Source organism: Typopeltis vanoorti, chromosome 12 (genome assembly GCF_054136105.1).
Source record: "Typopeltis vanoorti isolate ZY-2024b chromosome 12, IOZ_Tvanoo_1.0, whole genome shotgun sequence".
Taxonomy (NCBI): domain Eukaryota; kingdom Metazoa; phylum Arthropoda; class Arachnida; order Uropygi; family Thelyphonidae; genus Typopeltis; species Typopeltis vanoorti.
In genome coordinates this window covers 97,180,574-97,207,294 of record NC_143560.1, presented here as the reverse complement: position 1 = coordinate 97,207,294, position 26,721 = coordinate 97,180,574, and the positions used below count along the sequence as shown (strand labels likewise).

General features: G+C 35.9%; 1 protein-coding gene across 4 annotated transcripts in view; it reads right to left on the bottom strand.

Moving 5' to 3' along the window:
* Window positions 1-26,721, bottom strand: part of LOC150101039 (uncharacterized) — a 592,625-nt gene that overhangs the window by 185,181 nt on the left and 380,723 nt on the right. For all 4 annotated transcript variants that reach the window (XM_090401634.1, XM_090401633.1, XM_090401632.1 and 1 more), the window contains exons 17-18: window positions 12,031-12,114; window positions 471-547 (exon numbers count right to left, since the gene is read on the bottom strand). In XM_090401634.1, coding sequence (XP_090257760.1) covers window positions 471-547; window positions 12,031-12,114 — 161 coding nt within the window. The remainder of the gene's footprint in view (window positions 1-470; window positions 548-12,030; window positions 12,115-26,721) is intronic.

Here is a 26,721-nt window from a genome sequence, read left to right as displayed (position 1 = left end):
AGAGTGGTTCACTAGTAAGACTATGGCTGAATATCAGGAGGCAAAAATAATATAATAGGATTGCTGTCATAAGTACAAATGGTCATAAAGTCTAATTTAATTTTGACTGTGTGCATATTTTGTTATTTTAAGTATAAAAATAAATGATATATTAAATTATGTTTAGGGTAATAAAAAATATGAAAAAACCCAATTTTAAAAGATTTACTCATGTAAATATATTTCTTTTTGATGCATAAAAAAATACAGGATGACTAATGAAAATAACATAAGGAATTCAACAATTTTAATTTTTAACTTGTATATCTTCTAACAGTATACTATAAAAATATTAAAGATCAGAAAAAGCATGTATTTTTTTTAATACCAATAGACCACACTGAAAATCAGATACTTTTTCTTATACTTTTACAGTGTCCTATAAAGGTTAAAAGAACATTTCAGTATTTTAAAAAACATAATGAACTTACACCCCAGAAATGGGAATATAACAAAATATGTAGATTCGTCAGTTCTATAACAGGTGTTGAAATGACCTTGAATAAAACTGTCAAAAAAAGAATACTTTATAAATATGACATTTTTATAAAAATGCTTTTTTTCTTTAATATATGCAATGTTATAAACAGAATAAATACTATTCACAGAGTGTTAACAAATTAGAAAAAAGTGATATGATAAAGTTTCATGGTTTATGAATATTAACTTTGATACAGAACAACCAGGTCTACCCCTAATATGAATTATTATGATTTGAAATAATCTAAGTTTTTGCTGCTTTAACTGTTTTATAGACAGCTAAAGCAGCATGTATAGAATTTTATCATTAATTTTTTTTTTTTTTCACATTAGATGTCATTTCTAACAACCTGATTAATTTATTTCAATGTGTTTGTTTCATCCTGCATGTCATATTGGTGGTGTATTCACTTGTGCTGTTTCACTCTGGTGACAATAATGATAATTTAGCTTCTGTTAATACTTTATTCTTAAAAGAATGTTTTATGTACATTAAATTGCAGAACATGAAGTTGTCCATGTGGTTAGCCTAGTGGCTATGCGCTTTGCAACCATATGCCTGGGGAAGGAGTGTCCTAGGTTCGATTCCCGTCAATAACGTGAGGAGCCTAAGGATCTTTCTCAGCCATAGCCAAGTTGGCAGATCTTGGGTGTGGACAGCAGGGTTTTTTCCCCAGTTTATCTGGGGTTTTTCATCCCATAAACAGGCAAACCGGCTCCGTGAACACATGCTGCTACAGTCAAAAAATACATTTCCCCCTCAGTGGCAGGCTCGGTGACAGGCCGGCTGGGGGTTGTACTAACAAACGTTGTATCTACGTAACACGCGGACCCTGCAATGGAAGCGGGAAAAACATGCAGAGGAAGAAGAAATTGAAGAACGTGAAGTTAGCAATTTAATTTTTTTTTCTGTGCTGAAGCTAAGAACTATTTGTAAGAAATATGTTAAACTGTATGAAGGAGAGAATGCAACTTCTGAAAAATCATAAATGGTAATAGCAGAAATCTAAGAAAGTGCAATGGCTTGCTGACACATAGGACTCCTATTTCTTCAGTACCATCAAAATGGATTCCACTTATGGCTCAAATCCAATCCGAGTAAAGAACAGATTAATCCTCCTCCTCAAAGACACTGCCTCTGTCAATGCTCATTGGAATGAATATTTTAGATATTTGCTCAACTGGAACACAATTGTCACTGATAAACAAATAGCAACCAATACATTACATGTGCAATTCCACTATGATGACAACATTCTCTTCTTTTAAAACTGAACTGCAAATCATTACTGATATTTTCAGGAAAGCTCATGAAAGAATAAGCCGAAGTGTAAACATCAAGAAGACACAAGGGCTTCACCAACCAGATGATTCAGTTAATGTCATTCAAGTGGACAGAATAATCCTGAAAAATGTCAGTTATTTACTGCTATACTTGGAGTCATTCAGTAGTGCTGATGCTGATGAGAAAATTTAGTGTCATCTGAAATGTCCTAATGTAGCTGCTGGATGTTTGTAAGAAAGAAGTCTGTTATCGAACATCCATAATATACTCCAAACTCTCAGTTTATAGGGTGGTTTATATCTTAAATTTCCTGTATATGGTTAAGAATCATGGGTAACATATTGTACTTGAAAAACCAAACGCACCAATGATGCCTTTGAAGAATCCTTTAGATTCACAGGACAAATAGACATACTAATATCAACATTCTGACCAAAGTCGCTGAATGAGTACTGAAGCAAAGAATATCCATGAAAAACTTTGTGAGGTGATTGGTTACATCATCTATAAATCAGATATCTATCTCCCAAAACAGATTATAATTTTGGAACTGAAGAGGAAAAAGGAAACTAGCCTGTAAGATAACCGCAAGACAAATATGAAAAAATGCAGGGTCATCATAAATAACTAAGAAACTCTGGTTATTGATTAGATGAAATGTAGAAAGGCAATGTCTAGAGCATTTCTGTATTTTTGCATACCATATGAAACAAGTAGAGAATGAAATAGAAGAGTGTGTGTGTGTCAGAAATCTATAGCTTCATCTATTTCCTGGAGTACAATGCCATCAATTCAATACATGGCTTGCAATCTATTTATCCCAAAATGCATAACTTTACATTTCTTGACATTAAACTGACAGCAATTAACTTTTGCCAAAAATCTGACAGCCTATTTAAATCCTCCTGCTAACTCTCCACATCACCTTGATAACTATTACTCTACCTAATTTTGCATCATCAGCAAATAACTGAATATTTGCTTTCAGGCTATTTCCTATATCATTTATGTACAAATTAAACAGCAATCATCCCAGGACTGAACCTTACGGCACAACACTTGTCACCTATTTTTGCCTTGATTCTGCCCCTGCATATACCATTTTTGATATCTATCCAGCAGCCACCCACTTATCCACTTAACCAGTGTCATATCCATCCCCATTTATTCTAATTTGCATAACACAGTACCATGCAGTATTCTGTCAAATGTCTTTTCAAAATCCAGTGTATTTACTTTGGATTTACTTTGACATGCTTAGCTAATTTTCTCTCTAAATTTGATTTAACCTTCATTACCATACTTCCTACCCTTCTTGTTTGTGCTTTATATTGGTCATGATCATGCTGCTCACCTTTTTGTTTATATTCCTTCCACAATGCTTTCTTTCTTTTGCAGCTCCTCCTTTATATTGCTACTCATCTACTTAATCCATACTTAGTTTATCCTCATAGTTGATGCAAGTGGTCCAAAAGGTTTGGTATCTTTGGATGCTTTGTTTGAGACATTAGCTTCATGTTACTTGTGCATCTCTGGGGCTTCTTTTGTCTAAAGCACCAGCAATGTACCACAGGGTAACACTACTGGTGGTGGTGGGGGGGGGGATAAATAAATAAATAAATAGAGTTTATCCTCATGACACTTGGTATGAAGTCTGATGCTGTCTCACTCAAAACATCCCTGACTGCTTCCCATGCACTAATGGCATCAATTCCATGTAGCTTCTTATGCATCGGCACTACTCCAAGTTGACTACTAAGTTTGCCCTAATCACAAGCTTTGTAGTTCCTCTTTTGACTGAAAATTTTACATGTTGAGCAACTTCCAGGACAAGGCTGCATGGTCACTTTCCCTGACTCCCATAATAGCATCAGAAGATAGATCTTCTGATGCTATTATCAGATCCAATGCTCTCAATCCCCTGGTCCCCCCCCCTCCATCAAGTGCTGTTCCAGGTAATTATCTCTTAGTAACTGTAAAAATTCCATTTCCATCTTGGCATGTGCCCTTTTCTCCTTCCAAACTATATATCTGCAGTTGAAGTCTTCCACGATAATTGCTTGCTTAGTCTGAACTCATTGGGCTAATCTGCCAATGAATGTCATCCACATCTTCTTTGGGATCTTCAACTCTATAGCAGCAACCGACAATATATTTTGTCCTATTGACTCTCACACCAGACAGCCTTGAATGAACCATTTCCCTTAAATCTGCAATCTTCCTTAACTTCTATTTTTGCTCGTTAAAGTACTTCAGCATCATTAATAACATTCTTCCTCCTCCTCCTACCCTATTTCCTCTATTCTCCTTGAAAATACAATATCCATTAATTCTATCCCTGTAACTACATCAGTCTCTGACAACCAGGTCCCGCTGATGTTAATAATTTCTGACAAAGTTGAGCTGACCGATGCCCTTACGTATCATTTCCTGCTCATTAAGATTTGAAACCTGGGAAACTGTAACCAGCTCTTCACAATCATTCCTGCACTTCACTCCTCTATTCCAGAGGTGACTATTTCTCATGGTCATTCCTGCATTCACACTTATTTGTCCTGATGGTGGCTAGAGACATGCTTGATTGCCCCCCTAATTTCTCTAGTTTCCCTGGTTTTGCACTTCTAAACTCTCACTGGACAACATTTTTTCCAAGCACCTAACTCCAAAGCATATGAATGACACAAAGTATGCAATCTTTTCATCTCCCAAAGTGTGTTACCTTACATTTTACAACATTAAATTGATAACCATTGTCCTTTACCCACACTGCCTTATTTAGATCATACTGCAATGCATATACACCACCTTTATCAACTATTGCCCCTTGTTATGTCCCCTTCTTTCATATATATTATTTATTTATTTTACCTCAAAGGGATCTCTTACTTGTGACATGTGATATCTCTGGTTCACAAAGGAATAGCCTGAGGGTCGAGCCAAAACCTATGTGGATAATTCTTCCTAACCAACCTCTCATTAAGCCTAAGAATATTTATTTTTTTTTGCTGCACCACTTATGACCCTTAGATTAATTGAAATATTAATCAAGAGGTTGGTAGAGAGCTTCACCAAATTATCACAAATAATTGCAATCGTGACCGAAAATTTACATTGAATGAGTTCCCCGCTTAGATCTGTATTATTTCCTCACTCTAGACACAATCTTATAATTCCTTTTATAAGCAGACATTAATCTAATACACATTTCATCAGATTACTCATAATATTCCACACACTTGTTTCCCATTGTCCTAAAGTCCTCATAATAATTACCTCTGAGGTCTTTGTTACAATAATTCTATACGAGATTAAGCTCTTAATTCATAAACGTGCTATGGGAAAATCATAACCTTAGTTATTCCATACAAAATATCCTTTATGCACTACTAATTTTAGAATTAACAATTTTTTTCTTTAAGCATTCACTCCAAAGATCAAATTTCTATTATAATATTCTTGGACAAGTTTAACAATTTTCAACCACACAGTGCCTATTCATTTAATACTTTCTTTAAATCGAATTAATCAGTTTCCTACAGTCCTTATTTTTAACTATTCTTAGAGTTCTTCGATGATTAATTCTTTTTCAATTCTTAGATTCTGCATTCACACACAAATCAGAAACAATATTTTACTTATCTATATGCTTTGTTTTCTTTCCTTCCAATCGACGATATGCCAATGCGATCTTCTTTATGGACCTCTAATTTCTTAGCACTCCAGGTACAAACATTCTCGGGCACTTCATGATGTATAGCCTGCTACTATTTGGTGGAAGTTTGGAATCAGGATCTTCGCCGACAACCATTCCTTCCGCATGTTAGCAAGAGAATCGGCACCTAGATACACGGCTGACCACAAGGTAAAAACCTGGGCATCCACGAGGATCTCAGGAGCACAACTCAGGAACACAGGGCTAAGACCAGAAGACCAACTAAAAGACCTCGAGGGGGGGGGGGGGGATTCTAACCCTTTTATACCACTCTCCTATCGGCCGCCACCGTAAACTTGGCCATTCACCCGAGGCACGAACATGCTTGTGACGTCACAGCATCCGATTCTCCCACTACTCGCTCTCGCTAGCACGGGATAGTATGGGGTAATGGTTTGCTTTCCCCCCTTTCTTCTCTTGGAGTATACATAAGCATAGAATTTTCTTGATTGTTTCCCTTTTTTTTGTTGTTTTATAAAATGAAAAACAATTTGACCAAAATTTAAGCAGTACTATCAATACAACATTAGCATATCTTCTTAAATATTCTTTCCATTTCTTAAAGTAAACACGTTTTTTTTCTTTTTACACTGGTACATAACCTTTCATTTAGATATTTTACAATTTCTTCCCTTCCTTTTCTTGTTAATACACTTGGTATTTAAAGTACACATTACTATTACCCAGATAACAAGTATTTTCAGTAAGCATTGTATATAGTTTATACTCTGTTATGCGATAAGTAGAATCATGACATTCTAAGCAGGGTATAACACCCCTCCCAATTCTGCAATGTTCACAAACAACTGAATAACCCCTATGAAATATTTTCTTATATCATTAAGACACAAATTAAATAGTACTGGCCTTAGTACAGAATTCTGAGGAATCCAACTAGTCACTCTCATTTACCTTGATTCCCCTCCACCATACAACACCTCTGAGGTCTGTCTGTCTGTCTGCCCTCAACTCCAACTATGCCAACAGCTTCACATCATTCCCATTTGCTCCAACTTATGTAACAGTTTTCCATGCAGTATTCCGTCAAGTGCCATTGCAAAGTCCAGTAATATCATGTGCAGTCATTTCCTTTATCCAGCATATTATAAAATATTATATTATATCAGCTTATTATAAAATGTGAATAAATTACTAAAGCAGGACCTGCCTTTTACAAAGCTATGTTTCCCATATAGGGTATCATATTCCTTTCCACCCATTCCCGAATTTTACCTTTAACCAACTTTTCCAATACTTTAACCACCAGTCCAGAGATACTAACTGGTTTGTAATTTGCTATTTTTGTCTTGGAGTTGTCTTTATGTAATGAAACTATCTTACAGAGCCGAGACTTAGATTAAACAACTTTGTCTGAGGCACTGCCAATATTCTTGCACATTCTCCAAGCACGTGAACTGACATACAATCCTATCCTACTGATGTATTCTCACTTCTCACTGATATTTTTCAACATGTTGAATAACTCTAGTTCATCTACATCAATTTTCACATCAATTTCTTTCACATTAGTAACTATAAAGTTTTCAACTGGATGAGATAACCTTGCACAATGATCTGAATAATTCAACTATTTCTTCTTCTTGTGTCACTTTCCTACTATCACCAATGCATAAAGTTCATCATCATCATCATTACCAAGTTCCTGATATGTATCCTCAAGTGGTGTTCAGCCTACTATGACAGCAGTACATGATTAAATTTACATTATTATTAATCTCCTATTTACAGTTTTCCTCAAAATCAATCCACCTGGACCTTGGTCATCCTCTGGATTTCTCTTTCCTGCCATCTTATCATCAAACACCTGTTTTGCTAACCTATCCTCGCCCATTTTATTTAAGTGGACATATCACCTTAGGTTAGCTCTGGTTACACATTCTTGAATGCTTATAAGAAATTATATTCCTTGTTTCATCCTTTATCCAAGTGTAAGCAAACAAAGTTTAATTATTTACAAGTAGCCCAGTCGTGAAGTGAATTCACGACTGGGTTACTTGTACATAGAGACTAACCTTGGTATCATTTTCAGTTCTGGCTCTCACTGATGAGACCTCAAAACCAGTTTGGGTAATGGTCCTTCCATAATGCATAGCATTATAAATGTCCATAAGGATATGTGCATTGCATTATGGTATACTAAGGCAATTGATGTGAGGTCATTAGCCTCTTTATACAAGTAGCCCAGTCATGAAGTGACTACATGCACAAACGTTTTTTGCTTACACTTAGATAAAGGATGAAACCAGAAATATAATTTCTTGTCATCTTTAATTTATAGTATAACCAAGTGAAAAACTTTCAAAGATACTCCTTTATCTCTGCCTTATTTGTGTGTCTTCAATAAGCAAGTAATCCTGTGAGCTACCCTGCTACTTTAGCAATATACCCTCTAAACTTCAACTCTTTGTCTACTACCATCCCCAAATCCCTGGCTTCATCAATTTCCTGGAGTTCAGTTCAGTCAATGCTGCTGCACAGCTTGTAATTGGTTTATTCCAAAATGCACAACTTTACATTTCTCTACATTAAACTGACACCCATTATCTTTTGCCCATACTGACAACCTATTTAAATCATCTTGCAAATTCTCCATATCACCTTGATTAAGTATTACTCTACCTAATTTTGCAAATTATTAGCAAACAACGGAATATTTCCTTTCAGATTATTTCCTAGCATGGAACTTTGCAGTACACAACACCTTTCTCCTGGATTCTGCTCCTCCACATATCACTTTGATACTCAGTCCAGCAGCACCCTCTTATCCACATAACCAGTATCATATCTATCCCCATTTGTTCGAATTTGTAAGTTCCATGTGGTATTTTGTCAAATGACTTTGCAAAATTCAGCAAAATCATTATATAGCCTCCCTTTATCCACTAAGCTGTCACTATATTATAAAACTACTTTAGTAAATTACTAAGCTATGACAACCCTTCATAAAGCCATGTTGAGGATCATATTCTAATCCATCCATTATTGAATTCTCTTTTTGACCAATTTTTCCAGTACTTTTACCACCACTTCTGATTGCTAGTGTAGACCTAGAACCTTTCTTATGAAAATGAATTATGATGCCCTCTTGGAACTCTACCAGAACTGAAATTTAAACAAAAGAGGCACTGCCAGCTCCCTTGTACATTCTCACAAAATGCCAGCTGATATCCCATCTAATCTCACAGCTGTATTTACATTGAGATTCTGCAATATCCTAAGAGCATCACTTCATCCATCTCTGTTCCCACATAACTCTGTCACACTGATCATCCTCGCCAGGATGATATACACCCTTGCAAAGCGGTCACTCAGTAACTATTTTATCTGCTTCTGTCACCTTGTCATCATCAGCACTCATTAAGGTTATTCTTCCTCTTACTTGCCATGTAATGAAAGAACTCTTTGGGATTTCCTTCTACCTGCTTGGCTAGTTTCTTCTCGAAATCTGATTTTGCCTTTTTTTTTCTTTTTTTTTTCCAGCTCATGCTTAATACTACTCATTCATCTAACTCCTGCCTGATTTATCCTCCTTACTTTAGGTATACTATTTAATACCGTTTCCTCTAGTTGCCCCTTGACTATCTTCCATGCACTACTAACATCTTTCTCTTGCACACAGTTTTATGCTATGGAACAGCTTCAAGCTTCCTCCTAAGCTTGTGATAATCACCTGCCTTATAGTTCCACATATACCTCTTCATGACAGAATATTTCTTGTATTCTATGATCTTCCAAGTTAAGACGGCATGGTAATTTTTTCCAATTGGAAGTAATGTGGCCAAATTGGTTAAGGATAGCTCTTCTGATCATAGAACCAAGTCCAATATTCTTACATCCTATGTCCCCTCCATCACATTTCCAGCTCATGCCTCAAGTAGTTTTCTCTCAGTAGGTGCATAAATTCCATTTTCTTCCTGCCCTGTGATCTTTCTTCATTCCAATCTACATATTTGTTTGCTGATGCATGTCTTCTAGATCATCTCTGAAATTCCCTAGTCTATAGCAGCAACAACCATATATTTTGTCTTAATGACCTTGATCTGATGCCAGACTGCTTCAAATGAACAGCCACCCTCGCACCTATTTCCTATTATTTTCAGCTGCAATTCATCTGCTATTATCAGCAGAATCCCCCCCCCCCTTCCTATCTTCTCTATCCTTCCTGAAAATACAAAACCCTTCAGATTCTATACCTGTAACTACATCATCTGTTCTTAGCCAAGTCTCACTAATATCTATAACTTTTGGTGAGGTTGCACTAACCAATGCTAAAAACTCCTCCCTCTTGTTCCTGATAATTCTGGCATTAGTATACAGAAGCTGCAATGTTCCTTTAGGTCCCCCCTCCCCCCCCAAAAAACTATGTTTACTTCCTGAGTTGACTACTACCCTATTCAATATTTTTGCTTGTGAGACTAGATTCTGCACTTTTTTTGGTCATTCTCACTCACCTCATGGGTGCACACACACACACACACACACACACACACACACACACACACACACACACACACACACACACACACACTTGCATCCACCATAAATGCTTAAGTTTTCCTAAATTTGCGCTTCACCATGCTCAGTGAATAACACTCTTTCTAAACACTTAACACCAAAACAATTGAGATTGGGCCCATCAGCATTATACAAATCCTTCTATCAAACTCAGACCACAAATCCTACATCATTCCTTCTGCATAACCTGTAAAATGATTCATTAGATATCAGTGCCCTCCTCCTCCTTAATTCACTTCTATCATAGCTTGACAGGAGATGTACACTCTTCATTCAAAAAAGTTAATTCTAATATTCAAACAGAAGATATTAAATTTCATTCTTTAAACTTAATATGTTCTTTGTTTTATGCATATGACGTTATCCTCTTAAATAAATGTGCTGCAATGTTCAGTTTAAATTTACCAAAATAAATAATTGCTGATTTCCATAACCAACTTATGGAAATCAGCTAGTTCATTATAACTACAAAATAAGCAGGAAAACAGATGTCATCAACTGCATTCTAAACAGTGAACTCACCAAATATTACATAGAATTTTTAGTTAAGATGTCAAAATAAATATTGCAACAGATCACAGAATAAGTAAAGCTGATATGTAGGATTTGAGCTGAATAAATTTATATGCAGTAAGAAAAAAATCAGAGATAAATGAAAATATCATTGATCAAAACTAAGACCAATGATATGAGAATTTTGAAGAAAATTAGACAAAATTACTAAACAGGCAGAATTCAATAGCTGAATCACATTAAAAATGAAGATATCAGAACTTGACATCATTAATATTCAAGGAAATATAAGCAAATAAGTGAAGATAATCCTAATAATATACTGTGGTCACTTCAAAATAATAGATGCAAGAGTAGAAATCTCAGAATGACCACTAAGTGGGTTAATGCAGTTGGTAATAATGCTAAAGACGACTGATATTAATAACTGATCAAATCAGGGACTTCAAAACTGTTGATTAGACCAGTGGTCTCCAAAGTGTGGTGCACATACCCCCTGGGGTACGCGAGTCGATACGTGGGGGTACATCAAAAAAGTTTTATATTGATAGGAAAAAAATTAAGTAATTAATTAAAGATAAAGAATATTACTTTCTTTCATCAATTAAACATATATCTAATATAGACAAAGACGTTATAAAGATCCTGTAAACTTAAATTTGCGAGTAGCGCACATTGAGCAACTTTGCACACATAACCGTCCGTGGCAAAGCTGTCATGTTTTTTAAAACTAGGGAGTAAATCTCTTACTTCTTATCATTGCCATTGTTTGTAGAGCATCCTAGTGTTGACAAGCCCAACTAGAGAAGGAAAATTGCTTAGTTATCCTGCTATCTACAGATGACACCACAGTTGTATTAATTATTTGACTATTAGTAGTAAGTTTAATGATTTTTTAGTATATATTGTTTCTGTGCAATTCCAACGCCTTTTTGTGCTTACTTTTACGTTTATACTAGAAATAATGAATTAATATTATCAAAATTGCTTACATTTTTAAAAAGTGTTTGATATTATCGATAGTAAATGAATTATATTTAAATTTTACAAATTAACCCTCACAAAATGGATAAATGGTTAAAAACATTTCCTCCAAAGAAACTCTCTCAATCAATTGGGGGTATGCGCTATTTATTTTGTCTGTCTTGGGGGGTACACGATCAAAAAAGTTTGGAGACCACTGGATTAGACTACCATAATATTGGATACAATCTGCGAGGATATAGAGCAGAAAATAATGATATGATTGAATGAAAACCTTATTTCATTTCATAAAGTCAGTTAACAGTAGAATTCTGCACCAAAAAAAAAAAAAAGGTGGCTTTAAAATCAGTTATATTTGAAGTGAAAGATTCACTGAATATTTCAAATTTGAATAGTCACTAACTTCATATACATACAAATATATAACAAAACTTGCTATGCAAAACAGCATGTTTACAGATAATACAGCATTTATACTTACTTTTAGGAATTGTTTTTAGTTTTTCTCCCCTGCCAACTTGAGTAAGCTCTTGCTGGATGAATGAATGTGTTTGTATGGGCATACCTAAAAGAGAGAAATATCAATATTCTCTGCCACACAAATTTGCTTTATTATGAACAATAATAAAGATAATGCTTCTTTGAATCCTTTGAATTCACGAATTCAGGAGATCTTATAGATTCAGAACATTTTGACCATAAGCTGCTAACCAAAAATTTATTAAAAAACTAACCATCCATAGTTTGCAACTTAACTACCCAGCTGGTCATGGTGGATTAAATATATCAATCATTTTATGCTTCATAACCATGTTATCCATGTTATCAGAAGTTAGCAACTGGTGCTACAATCACCACTATTACTGACAAAAAAAAAAAAAATAATGGAAAAATGGATCCAGATTCAGACTCCTCAACCATTTAATGACCAGAACTTGGAATATTAGGACTCTACTACAATCGGGCCAACTCAAATTACTACAGCACGAACTAAAAAGATATGAATGGACTGTTATGGGATTTTGTGAAATTCAATGGCCCAAAACAGGAGAGCTAACAACAGATGAAGGACATTTGCTTCTTTACTCTGGATGAGTCTGCAGCAGTAAAGAAGGTGTCGGGTTTTTGATACACAAATCATCATGAAATTCTGTCATGGAATTCAATCCTATTAATAGCAGAATTGTTCTAGTCCGCATAAGAGGAAAACCACTCAATATCACGATCATACAGGTCTATGCCCCAACCATAGCCCATGAGGACTCTGATATAGAAGAGTTTTATAGTCAACTTAATGCAACAATCACTGGAGTGAATAGAAAAGACCTTTTGATTGTAGGGCGACTGAAATGCCAAAATTGGCATTTCAATCACCCTGTACTATCAAAAAAGGTTTTTGAAATGATCAATTTTGCCTCACAAAATGAACTCACCATTACTAACACTCTATTTCCCCATAAACCTTCCAGAAGATGGACATGGACTTCCCCTGACGGTAAAACACACAAAAAAATTGACTTTATCCTTGTAAGCACAAGATTTAAAAACTCATCAACCTCACAAGAACCAGATCATTTCCTGGAGCCGACATTGGCAGCGACCACAACATGGTCATCATAACTGTGAATATGAAAATGAGAGAAATATTACCTACAAAATCAACTCATAAAAGATATAATATAGAAAAATTAAAATATCCCCAAATAAATATACTATATAAATACAAATTAAAACAAATTTTTGACACAAGCTTCAAGAAATATAATAATATTGAATCTAAAACCAAATACTTCTCACAAAAGATAACCGAGACAGCTGAAGAAATCCTTGGATACAAAAGGAAAATAAATAAACCATGGATAACCAAAAATATTTTGGACCTATGCGATGAAAGAAGATATTTGAAATCTCATATTAATAGCGGTGATAATAGAGAACAGTATAAAAATATTACTAAGATTATTAAAAAAGAAATCAAACATGCTAGAAACTTATGGATATTAGACGAATTCAAAAATATAGAAGAGGACTTAAATAAAAATAATTCTGAAAGTGCTTTTCAAATTATCAATAAGTTAACCAAACCTTTTACTGCAATTAATTGGAGCATAGAAGATGAAGATGGAACTCCTATCATGGACAACCAGAAAATAGTTTATAGATGGAAATGTTACACAACCAAGCTTTTTCAAAAGGACCCTCAACTGACTGATTTAGACGGAATTTTGCCTTCTGATTGGCAGACTCCTGTCCTTGTACCTATTCCTAAAAAGGGAAACAGCAATAAATGTAGCAACTACAGAACAATAAGCCTTATTAGTCATCTAAGCAAAATCCTGTTAAAAATACTATGTCAAGAATCGAAAAGAAAATAGAAAGCAGACTATCAGATGAACAAGTGGGTTTTTGGAAGTCCAGAAGTACGATCGACAATATTTTTACAATACACATACTAGGCAAAAAATACATAGAACATAACAAAATAATCTGTTACAACTTTTTAGACCTTCAAAAAGCTCTTTGACTCAATATGGCATGAGGCATTATGGAAAATTTTAGAACATTATGGTATTGACAACAACAAAATCATTAGGATTATTAAATCTCTTTATTCCTCATCTGATATGAGAATTGAAATTAAAAATTACAGCAGTGAACCGTTCCGGGAAGAATGATGGGGGGGGGGGGGGTAAGACAGGGATGCATCTTGTCCCCCTCTTCTTTTTAATTGTTTTCTGGAATATGTCATAGATGAAGCTCTTCATGAATATGACACTGGAATAGTAGCTAGTGGACTAAGAATAAATAACTTACATTTTGCAGACGATATCGATCTTCTGGCAGAAAGTGAAGAAGAAGAATTATAAGAGATAATCAGCCACGTTTTTGGAACATTAAAAAAATATGGATTATACATAAACCTACAAAAATCAAAAACAATGATAACTTCAAAATCAGACATTGAATTCTTAAAGATACAAATTGGCAATAAACAAATTGAGAATGTAAACAAGTTCACTTATCTAGGAAGCACATTGAGTCAAGATGGTCGTTCAAAAACTGACATTAAATACCGAATTGCTAAGGCAACCGTGGCCCTACAGAAGTTAAAACCATTGTTGGGAGATAACAGAATAGCAATCACAACCAGACTAAGACTCATTGACACCTTGGTGAAGTCTATCTTCTCGTATGGTTGTGAAGCCTGGAATTTATTGAGGGAAGATGAGAGAAGACTCCTGTCTTTTGAAATTAAAACTTAGAGAAGACTTTTGAGAATTCCCTATACCGCTCACGAAACCAATGAAAACGTCCAAAAACGGATTGATTCAATAGAAGGGAGAAGAAGGGAAAATATTCTGACAGTCATCAGAAGAAGACGAATGAAATGGTTCGGACATGTGGAGAGGGCTAATGGCATTCCAAAGCAAACACTAGAAGGAATCATTCCGGGACCAAGGGTTAGGGGGCCAACCTCGATTAAAATGGACTGATAACATCAAAAAATGGACAAATTCCTCCCTTTCTCAACTGACATCAAGAACAAAAGATCGAGATGATTGGAGGAGGCTAACAAAGAATATCACCTACCAGCCATGAATGACCAAACGGTCCATTTAGGACTACAGGAGAGAAGAAGATCCATGTTATTTCAATTTCACTGGTACACTTTGCACAAGTGAAATTTGATACATGTGAGAACACTACGGGCAGTAGGGTCTTAACACAAACTCCTTTAGTAGCCAATTTATAAATTTCTAAGAAAATGGTTTGCTATATTAATTTTTAGTAATTAATATTTTAAATTTGTTAGATTAAGGCGTAACATATGGCCAATATTTATATACAAAAAAGTGAAACTAAAAATTCTAAGAAATACACATACTACTCTATTTGATGTTTGAATCACATTTTTATCATGAGGCACATGAAATGGGAAAAAAAAAAAATGTAGTTTATCAAAAATGAGTATGGTCACATTTGCAAAGTAGAATACTCTACATATCACATTTTTAATTAAAAATTTTCTTGTTCTCTACAATAGTTTTTATTGCAACAGATTACTGAATTACAGCAAGCACCATAATTAAAGGTCACCAATGATTTAAACAATACTATTATTATCTTCTTGATCCCCATGGAGTCAGAAGACTCATCTTGGGAGGTCAACACTAGCCAATGCAAAACTTCCAACAACTATCTCTAATCCAGACTATTTTAATAATAAGATATGACACCTTTTGGCTAATCATATAACATCAAGAACTATCTGTCATATTTTCATATGACAGAAGTCATATGAAAATATGACTTCTGCATTACTTAAACCTTCGTATCACCTCTGGGTCTGGCTCCCACTGATGAGACCTCACTAAAGGTCGAAACTGGTCTGGGTAGTGACCCTTCCCATAACACATAGCATTATACATGTCCTCAAGGATATGTGCTTTGCATTATGGGATACTAAGGTAAGTGATGTGAGGTCATTAGCCTCTATATACAAGTAGCCAAATCGTGAAGTGACTTGATGCACAAAGTTTTTTTTGCTTACACTTAGATAAATGATGAAACCTATCAAGCAGTACATTCCACTCCTACAAAAGTTCTCCATGCAAAAAACTTACTTCTCACCTTTTACTCACTACTTCCTTTTGTAACTTCCAGGGATGGCCCCCTTGTCCTTGTTTCTTCCCCTCATTCTACCATATGATAAAATCTCCTCAGTGTTAATACAATAATAACCCTTCAACAGCAGTCTATCCTCATAATCAACACGTACAGTCCGTCTCTGCATCCTCTCCAAGGTTACTTTACTTCATCCTTTTCAAATCCCAGTGACTAGATATGAGCACAGAAATCCAGATATAGTCTGATCAAAGCTTTATGCAATGCGACCACCACACTTTTATCTCTCATGAACAATGTCCTCCTCAACATTGCAGCAATTGTCTGAGATATCTTCAAAAACATTTGCAATGTCCTCTGAACTTCAAATTTCTATCACCCCAAGATCCCTTGCTTTCTCCACTTCTCTAAGCATAATTTCATCAAATGAGTATTTAAGCATCCTATCTTTGGATCCCAAATTTCTACAAAATTTTACAAATCAAAATCTTACATTGAGCTGCATTAAACTGATATCTCCATTTATTTACCTACCTTTCCAGCTTATTCAAATCTACTTGACAAGCCAAATACTATTACCAATAATCATCTCAAGCATCACATCATCTGCAAACTGAATATCTCTCTGTAGTCCTTGTAAATATAATTGACATAAGAATGGTCCCAGTAATGAACCCTCTGGAACTCTATTTATAACCTTCCTACTCCAAGATACTGTTCTCCCATACAAAACTCTGATATCTATCAGACTGCCAATTCCAACAAATTCACTAACCTAATATCCAAATCTATATGTTGCAACTTAAAAACAAACTTGTCATGTGACACCCTATCAAATGCCTTTGAAAAATCCAAAAGACAGTATATGCCTTATGCTCATCCACTACTCTTATTCTCTGTTGTAAAAGGTAACAAGATTACTAAAAAAAGAAATTAAAGATACTAAGAAATTATATACTTGGTTTAATCCTTTATCTAAGTGTAAAGTATTTGAAGTATACTTGCACCTGAAGTATTTTGAGGAGTGGGGCAACTCATATATATATAGAAGCTAATGACTTCACATCACTTGACTTAGTATCCCATAATGCAAAGCACATATCCTTGCAGACATGTATAATGTTATGCATTATGGGAAGGGTCACGACCCAGACCTTTACCCAAGTATATAATTTTTTGGAATCTTTAATTTATAGTATAACCAAGTGGAAAAACTTCCAACTACTAAAACAAGAGCACCTTGAACAAATCATGCTGGCCATCATAAATATTGCCCTGTCTGTCCAATTCTGAATATGAATTTTTACCAATTTCTCCAAAATCTTCACAAATACAGAAGAAATATAAACAGGTCTGCAGTTTGATACTTATATACTACAGCCACCTTTACACAATGGCACAATATTACCCTCTTTCTACTCTCCAGGAACAAGTGATGTTGCAAGATTTTAATTAAAAGGACAAAGCCAAGTCAATGGCACAGTCAATTCCATCCAGTCTCCCTGCCTTACTCAGTATTTGGAATACATCCTCTTCATTCATTATCCTTCTAGGAATAAAGCCTGAATCAGCAAAAAATTGTTGACACCAATGGTGTCAAACCTTTTTTTAAAGTATTTCCCATGCACTAGATCCCCCTCTTCCTTCAAATTCTTTCATCTATTGTTGCAAAGGATGAAAGAATTTACTAAAAGCTATAATAAATTTAGTTTAATCCATTATCCAAGTGTGAGCAAACAAAGTTTGTGCTTGAAAATATCTTCAGGACTAGGGTAAGGTAGTAACAACACCGGGCAACTCGTAGCAAAGGTGGACCAACCTAACATCACTCCTATCCCAGCATCTCCCATAATGCAAAACATATCTCCTTGCAGACATGTATAATGTTATGCATTAAGGGAAGGGCCACTACCCAGACTAGTTTCGACCTTTATTGAGGTCTCTTCAGTGGGAGCCAGACCCAGAAGTGGAGATACCAGGCAGAAACAATAGCGAGGTAATCTTTAGATATAGGAGTTGCAAAAAGGTGTGCCACCTTTTTATTAAATTACTCTGGATTTAGAGAAAGATGTTGATAGTTTATTTTTCACTTGGTTAGACCATAATAAATTTAGTTTAATCCTTTATCCAAGTTTGAGCAAACAAAGTTTGCACCTCAAAATATCTTCAGGATTGGGGTAAGGTAGTACAACACCGGCCATAATGCATAACATTATTGGGATTGGATGGTATACCGGCACGGGTCTTGCGTGAAGCGGCTAAGGAATTATCAGTGACCTTGACCATGTTGTTTAATCTGAGTCTCGGGTCTGGTTTAGTCCCGAAGGCGTGGAAAGAGGGGAAAATAGTTTCACTGCATAAAGGAGGATCCAAGACTATGGTTGCAAATTACCGACCGACCGGCATATCAGGAGTTGTTGTCAAGGTCTTGGAGAAAGTAATCAAGAGAAAAATACAGGAATGGATTGATGAAAATGAGATACTGTACAGGGGACAGCATCGCTTTGTAAAGGGTAGATCATGCCTGAGTAACTTGCTCAAGTTTTATAACAAGGTGACGGCTGAACTGGATAAGGGAAATGGGTTTACAGTGATACCGCTGGACCTGGCAAAGGCGTTTGACAGGATACCACATGGAATTCTAATCCGTAAACTACAACATATGGGAATGGATATAGGGTTGGTGAGATGGATAGGTGGGTGGTTGATGGAGAGATATCAAAGAGTGGTTTATTCAGGAGTAGAGTCCAAAAGACGGCCTGTGACTAGTGGGGTGCCGCAGGGTTCTGTTCTTGGACCACTGCTGTTTAATCTGTTCATTAACGATATAGGGAAGGATCTAAGTGGAACAGTTCATTTGTTCGCTGATGATGCAAAGTTGGGGAGGGCGATAGTGAATGCAGAAGATGTCAAAGTCTTGCAGGATGATTTAGATAGATTGGAGTTCTGGACTGAGGAGAATGGATGTCAATTTAATGTGATAAAATGTAAGGTTATGCATTTTGGGGTGAAAAGATTAGCAGCAGTATACCACATGGGTGGAACTGTATTCCAAGAGATTGATGAGGCCAGGGACTTGGGAGTGTTGGTGGATAGGGAGATGAAGTTTAGGGGGCACATTACGAAAGTAGCTAAATCAGCTCAACTCACTTGGTTGTTGAAAAATACCTTAACGAGCAGAGACAAGCAAGTTATTGTACCTCTGTACCGAGCCTTGATAAGACCTCATCTTGACTACTGTGCCCAGATTTGGTCACCTCGGTTCCTTCTTGATGGGGAGGAGGTGGAGAGGATCCAGCGGCGAGTGACTAAGATGATAGCAGGTCTATGGAATGAACCATATGAGAACAGGTTGAAGATTTGTGGGTTGCAGAAACTGGTTGATAGGCAGAAAAGGGGAAATATGATTGAGACATTCAAATTGATAAAAGGATTCTATAAGATTAATTCAGAGGATATTTTTGAGATCAAGACTGGTGGTGGGAGAACTAGGGGACACCTATGGAAGCTGGGCAAGAGTGTGGTTAGCAGTGGTGTTAGAGCTGGGTTCTTTACTTTTAGAGTGGTAAATGAGTGGAATAAGCTGCCAGAGTCTGTTGTGGGTGCTATGACAGTGAGCGAGTTCAAGGCAAAGTATGACAGATACTGTTAGAATGTCGTATAGTTGTGTGGACATGATGTTTAGGGCCTCCCTCGATGAGTCTAAGGACTCCCTGAGTAGCCGAAAATAATAATAATAATAATAATAATTATATATATCCGCAAGGAGATGTGTTTTGCATTATGGGAGATGCAGGGATAGGAGTGATGTTAACTTGGTCCACCTTTGCTACGAGTTGCATGGTGTTGTACTACCTTACCCCAGTCCTGAAGATATTTTCAGGTGCAAACTTTGTTTTGCCCACACTTGGATAAAAGATTAAACTAAATTTATTATAGTCTAACCAAGTGAAAAATAAACTTTCAACATCTTTCTCTAAATCCAGAGTAATTTAATAAAAAGGTGGCACACCTGTTGGCAACTCCTATAGGTAAAGATGACCTCGCTATTGCTTCTGCCTGGTATCTCCACGTCTGTGATTGTCTCCCACTGAAGAGACCACAATAAAGGTCGAAACTAGGCTGGGTAATGGCCCTTCCCTTAATGCATAACATTATACATATCTGCAAGGAGATGTGTTTTGCATTATGGGAGATGCTGGGATAGGAGTGATATTAGCTTGGTCCACCTTTGCTACGAGTTGCCCAGGGTTGTACTACCTACCCGAGTCCTGAAGATATTTTCAGGTGCAAACTTTGTTTTGCCTACACTTGGATAAAGGATTAAACTAAATTTATTATAGTCTAACCAAGTGAAAAATAAACTTACTACAAGCTGGTTTCTAAGTATATGATAGTTGCCTACTTTATAATTCACATAAATTCCTTCTGCCTTGATATCTCTACATGCCAATTCATCCTCCAAGTCAGGACTACATGATCAATCTCACCAATTGGAGCAAGTATGGCATTTCAGGCACAATCAAATCCTCTGATGCCATGCCATGCCATGACTCTGACCAAATCCAAAACTCTTGATCCTTGCACTCCCTCCACCAAATCCAGGCAGTTGCTCCTGAAGAAATCCAAAAATTCTGAAAGTGAATATTGCTTCATCTTCGCAGTTTATATTATCTACAATTAGTTATCCATCCATTGATATTAAGATATACAGAATGCACTTTACTGATCAACTGAAATGATATTCATAATATTAGCATCCCTCCATACAAATTATAAAAATGATGCATGACCATTTTCCATTTTTTTTTATTGCAATAATTTTCAGCCATAATTTTCTAGCATAGTATCCTCATCATTTGGTAATGAAGAATCTACCCTTGGGGGTGAAGAGACATTAGTGTTTTCACACTGTCTTCAGAATCCTGTCTAATATGTGAAGAAATTTTATAAGGGTTTTTGATGTAAAGGTGAGTTAGCCAGTCTCATATGGAGGTAGCATGTTTTTTAACTCCAGAAAACTTTTTTCAATTCCCACAAAATAGACAAATCAGGTACAGAATACAGTAACTTGACTTATGTGGATTCTAATTACACAAAGCTGTAGATATGCAGTTGCAGTACCTCACCTTATGAAGAGCAATGCCAAGCAACACTTTGTACATAACAAGGTGGCCTTCCTAATAAGTTAATGTCCAGCTGATGGAGCTTGAAAACCAGAGAAACAAAGAAGCAGTTTAAAAGAAAGGACAAGAGATTGAACCACTAAAGTGATCTGAGACTAAGCAAATGGAAGAATGCTTTAAAATGATCAATGACAGACTGGTTGGCTTAAAAGCACATGACATAGACAGTGAATAGTTTTCCAAAGTACTTGGAGTATTGAATGATATTAATGCATAATACAGACTGATTGATGACAATAAAAAACTATGGTAATATATGCCATCAATGCTGCATCTGAGAACATATTAAATTATGTTAAAAACATATGTAAATTATACTGTACATATGTACACTATGTCCTCAGCATACACAGTTAATTCATTCCAAACATTTCCATGCAAGTTGAGAACCCACACAGAAAGATGGAGCTTAAATACAATATAGTTTTGACATATCCGTTTGTTTTGAAGGACAATGAAATGACTATCAATTAAATGAGGGGTATCCTGGGTTCTATACGATGGTACCAGTTAATGGATGGGAAGGATGAGAAGCGCATGAGAAGTGTTGAAAAAATACTTAAATATCATAATCTTCGCAAACACTCCAGAAGACCTTAATATAATGACATATGACCTATATCATGAAAGCAGAAAAGCAGGTCTAAAAATAAACAGAGAAAAAACTAAAATCATGTTCAATCATTTTGTAACACCAAAAAACATAATAATAGAAAACAATTTCTTGGGAAGAGCTTGTATTCATATACATACTTAGGTCATCTCACTGATCTAAACTGCAGACTCCAAAAGGAAATAAATAGCAGAGTTCAACTTGCCTGGAGTGCATTCAGAAAATTGAAAAGCATTTTACAAAACAATGATGTCCCACTCTGTTTAAAAAGGAAGACATTTAATCAGTGTATACTTCCAGTCATCACATATGCTTGTGAAACTTGGTCTCTAGCAAAGGCAATGGCAAATAAACTAGCAACAACTCAAAGAAAAATGGAGAGATTGATGTAAGGCATCACATTAAAAGATAAGAAGTGAAACACCTGGATAAGAAGCCAGACTCATATCACTGACATTATTCTTCACCATAACCGACTAAAAGGGAAATGGACTGGACATCTATCCAGAAGAGAAGACGAGTGATGGATCACCACAGAAGAAGGTGGAGTGATGAATTGTCAAATTTTGTTGGGGATAATTGGTCAACCATTGCCAAAGAGAAAGGTGAAAAGAACTCGAGGAGGCCTTAGTCCAGCAGTGGACAGAAAATGGCTGAAAAAGAAGAAGAAGAATGATGATGTCAGTTACGATAATTATAAACAGCAGGCCAGAAGAGTTACAAGTGTTGTTCGGAAAGCTAAGTCCAAATATGAAAAGAAATTGGCTCTGCAAGTTAAAGACAACCCACAAGAATTCTATCGTTATGCTGCAAGTAAAAGAAAGAATGCATTTGAAAGAATAACTCTACTGAATGCAGATGGTATGTGGGTGACTGATGCAGAAGTGATTGTTCAAATAATAAGCAGCCATTTTGCTAAAGGCTATCAATCTGGTATATGCAACATTGAACTCACTGATACCACTTCACTGTATGAGGAAATTCATGTGACAAGGAGGAAGTACTAGAGATGCTGCACAAACGGAATAAGAATTCTGCGATAGGAACTGATGGGATATCAGCAAGAATGTTAAAAGAGTCTCAGCTGAACTGGATATTCCCTTGACTAGGTGATATAATTTGAGTCTCAGAACAGGAAAGATTCCACAGGACTGGAAAGAACGTATAGTAATCCCATTGCACAAGGATGGTGCAAAGACAGACATATCCAACTATCGACCCATCACTATCTCGGGAGTGGTGATAAAGATTTTGGAAAACTTAGTTAGGGCTTGCATTCAAAAATGGGTTGACAGAGAATCTCTACTTTGCAATGAACAACATAGTTTAACTAAAGGAAGGTCATGTTTTAACAACTTGCTCACATTCTATAATAATGTTACCACTGAGTTAAACAAGGAGAATGGATATACTATGATACTTTTGGATTTTGCTAAGGCTTTGACAGAATACTTCATGGAAGACTATTGCATAAATTAGAGAATATGGCATTAGCATGGATAAGAGGATGGCTGACTGACAAATATCAAAAAGTCATATATGGAGTGTGAATCTGCAAGATTCAAGGTAACCAGTGGTGTGCCTCAAGGATCAGTCCTTGGTCCATTGATATTCAATCCATACATTAATGACATTGGCAGTAGTGCACTCAGGATTTAATCTTGGTGGTGGTGGTAGTGGGGGGGGGTTGATCAGATGATTTCAAAATACACACTACGCATTGCATACAATCTATCACTGAGCATCTGTAATGATCGCTAATTCATGAGTGGTATAGAAATAGAAGACAAGACAAAATATAAGTAAAAAATTTTTAAAAAAATTTAATTAGGAAAAGAATTTTGGAAAATTTTCTATGGTTTTTGTTCCTTTTTCTTTGCCCCCCCCCCCACCCTCTGGGTGCACCACTGGACATTGGGAAGGATTTGACATGCAACATACAGCTATTTGCTGATGATGCAAAGATAAATAGGGTGATAAGGTGAATATATATATACTGAATTCCAAAGAACAGCAATTATGAGATTTCAGAACTACTTGATATTCATAATATTCACTGATATCTTTAACATCAAATTACCTTGCTATTGATCTTAGACATACTGCTAATTTCTAGTTTGATGATGACGTATTTATTTTCAGTGTAAGACATATATGTTCATGTATTTTATGCAGTATTTTGCTAATGAGATAGCAGGGGACTAGATAGCAAATATTATGATATGTAAGAATCAGTTCTTTACACTAACAATAACAGTTATGAACAATTACTACAGACACTGGTATACTGGCCTCCTCAAATGCCTTTTCTTTGTTAATAGCTTGATATTAATCAAATATTAAGTCTGTTAACATCAAGTGAAGTGAAGAAAAGGTTTTTTATTATTATCATTATACAGGCACCTCCATGGAATCCGAAGACTCATTGTGAGAGACCCAATCTATCCACACAATCTATCATACCTCTTCTTGAACCCATGAATAGAAAAAGCACTCACAACTGACTCTGGCAACCCATTCCACTCATTCACCACTCTCCAAGCAAAAAATCTAGTCCTCACATTCCTACTGACCACACTTTATTCAACTTCCAGGGATGACCCCTTGTTCTGGCCCTTCTAGCCAAATACTGAAACATCTCCACTGCATCAATCCTATAAAATCCTTTAAGCAACTTAAATGTTTCTATCATATCCCCCCTCTTTTTTCTCCTATCAACCAACTTCTGCAACCCACACACCTTCAATCCATCCTCATAGGGTACATTCCACAAGCCACTCACCTCTGATCCTCTATACTGCTTCCATGTCCCCAAGAAACCCAGAAGACCAGACTTGAGCACAGTAATCCAGATGTGGGCATATCAAGACCTTATAAAGAGGAATAACAACTTCCTCATTTCTACTTATTAATGTGTTCTTCACTAGCCAAGCAATATTATGTGCCACCTTAGCAAAATGACCTCTAAACTTTAACTTGCTGTCTACACCACCACCACCCCTAAATCTCTAGATTCATCTATTTCCTGGAGTACAGCGCCATCAATGTGATAAACAGTTTGTAATCTATTCATTCCAAAGTGCATAACTTTACATTTCTCAACATTAAACTAACAGCCATTAGTTTTTACCCATACTGACAGCCTATTTAAATCACCCTACAAGTTCTCCAGCATTGCCTTGATTAACTATTACTCTATAATATATTTTAGAACTAATTTCGAGTCATCAGCAAACAAATGAATATTTCCTTTCTGGTTATTTCCTATATCATTTATGTACACATTAAACAGTAATGGTCCGAGTACTGAACCTTGCAGAACACCACTAGTAGCTTGTTTGTGCCTCGATTCTGCTCCTCTATATTCCACTTTTTGATATCTGTCGAGCAGCCACCCTCTTATCCACTTAACCATTGTCATATCCATCTCCATTTCTTCTAATTTATATTTAAGTAACTTAATTGTTGCACCTTTTTGACAACTCATACAACAGAGTATATAAGTTCTTTTCTCTATACCCTTTGGGATTTATTTGGTCTAGCTACTCACTGATGAAGCCTCAATAAAGGCTGAAACGGGTCAGGGTAGTGACCTCCCATCATAATGTAATAACAGCATACATTTCCTAGGAAATGTGTTTTTACATTATGGAAAATACCAAGAATAGCGATCAGAACTTTACCCCCTTTGCTGGGAGTTGCCCGAGATTATACTACGTACTAAGACTACTTGCATTAGCTCACGCTAGTAATCGCCGATACTTTTATAGTTTACTATATTCGGCATGAAACTCTCTGATTCCAATCTTTGAGTTTCTTATTCGATTTTAAAATAATGTGGGATTTAATATCCCCTTAATTTAAATAATGTTTATATCGTCGAAATGAAGCCTACTGGCTCTTTATATTTAAGTAATGACATGAAATGATTTCAAGGACTTCTACTCTTCTTTACTATGGTCAGACTACTACTTCCACTCTCTTGATCTAAATACTTGTTCTGAGCTTATTATCGAAATTATCCTCACTGAAAAGCAAACAGGGAAAAGGAATGATAAATACATGATATGAGAATGTAGTCCATCTTCCAACATTTCCTTATAAGACCAAAGAAATGATAGAATTGCAATGAACACTGTTGTAGACTTAAGGCAAAAGAGTACAGGTAGCCTTCGGTTTATGCTGGTTCAATTTACAGCGATTCACAATTATGCCGGTTGCCTGTGCATGCTTTCTTACTGTAGTGTGGTTGACTGAGAAACAACGCAAGCAGGCACTCTAGTGTTTTAGTGTTCACCGAGCTACTACGACGTATATGAATCAAACCTAGTTTTAATGTTGAATCTACCTAATTGTTCTATTTAATTTTTTTAAGTACATATGTATTTAAATTGATAAAGTACGTAATTACATACCACGTCTGATGATAGAAGTGCAGAAAAATTAGCAGAACTTGGTGTCAAGAAGGCACGGAAATCAATCACACTTGAAAAGAAGATGGAGGTGATTCGAAGAATGGAAGATGGGCAGACACGTGCTAATGTCTGTAGAAGTATGAACTTACCTCCATCAACTGTTACTACAATTATGAAAAATGCAGATAGAATAAAACAGTCAGTCAGTCTGTGCAACAATCTACAGCAGTACTAAATGCAAAACATACAAGTTATAGCAGGGGGTAAACTTCATGAAAAAATGGAAAAATTATTATCATTATGGGTGGATGACTTGAATCAGAAAAACATTC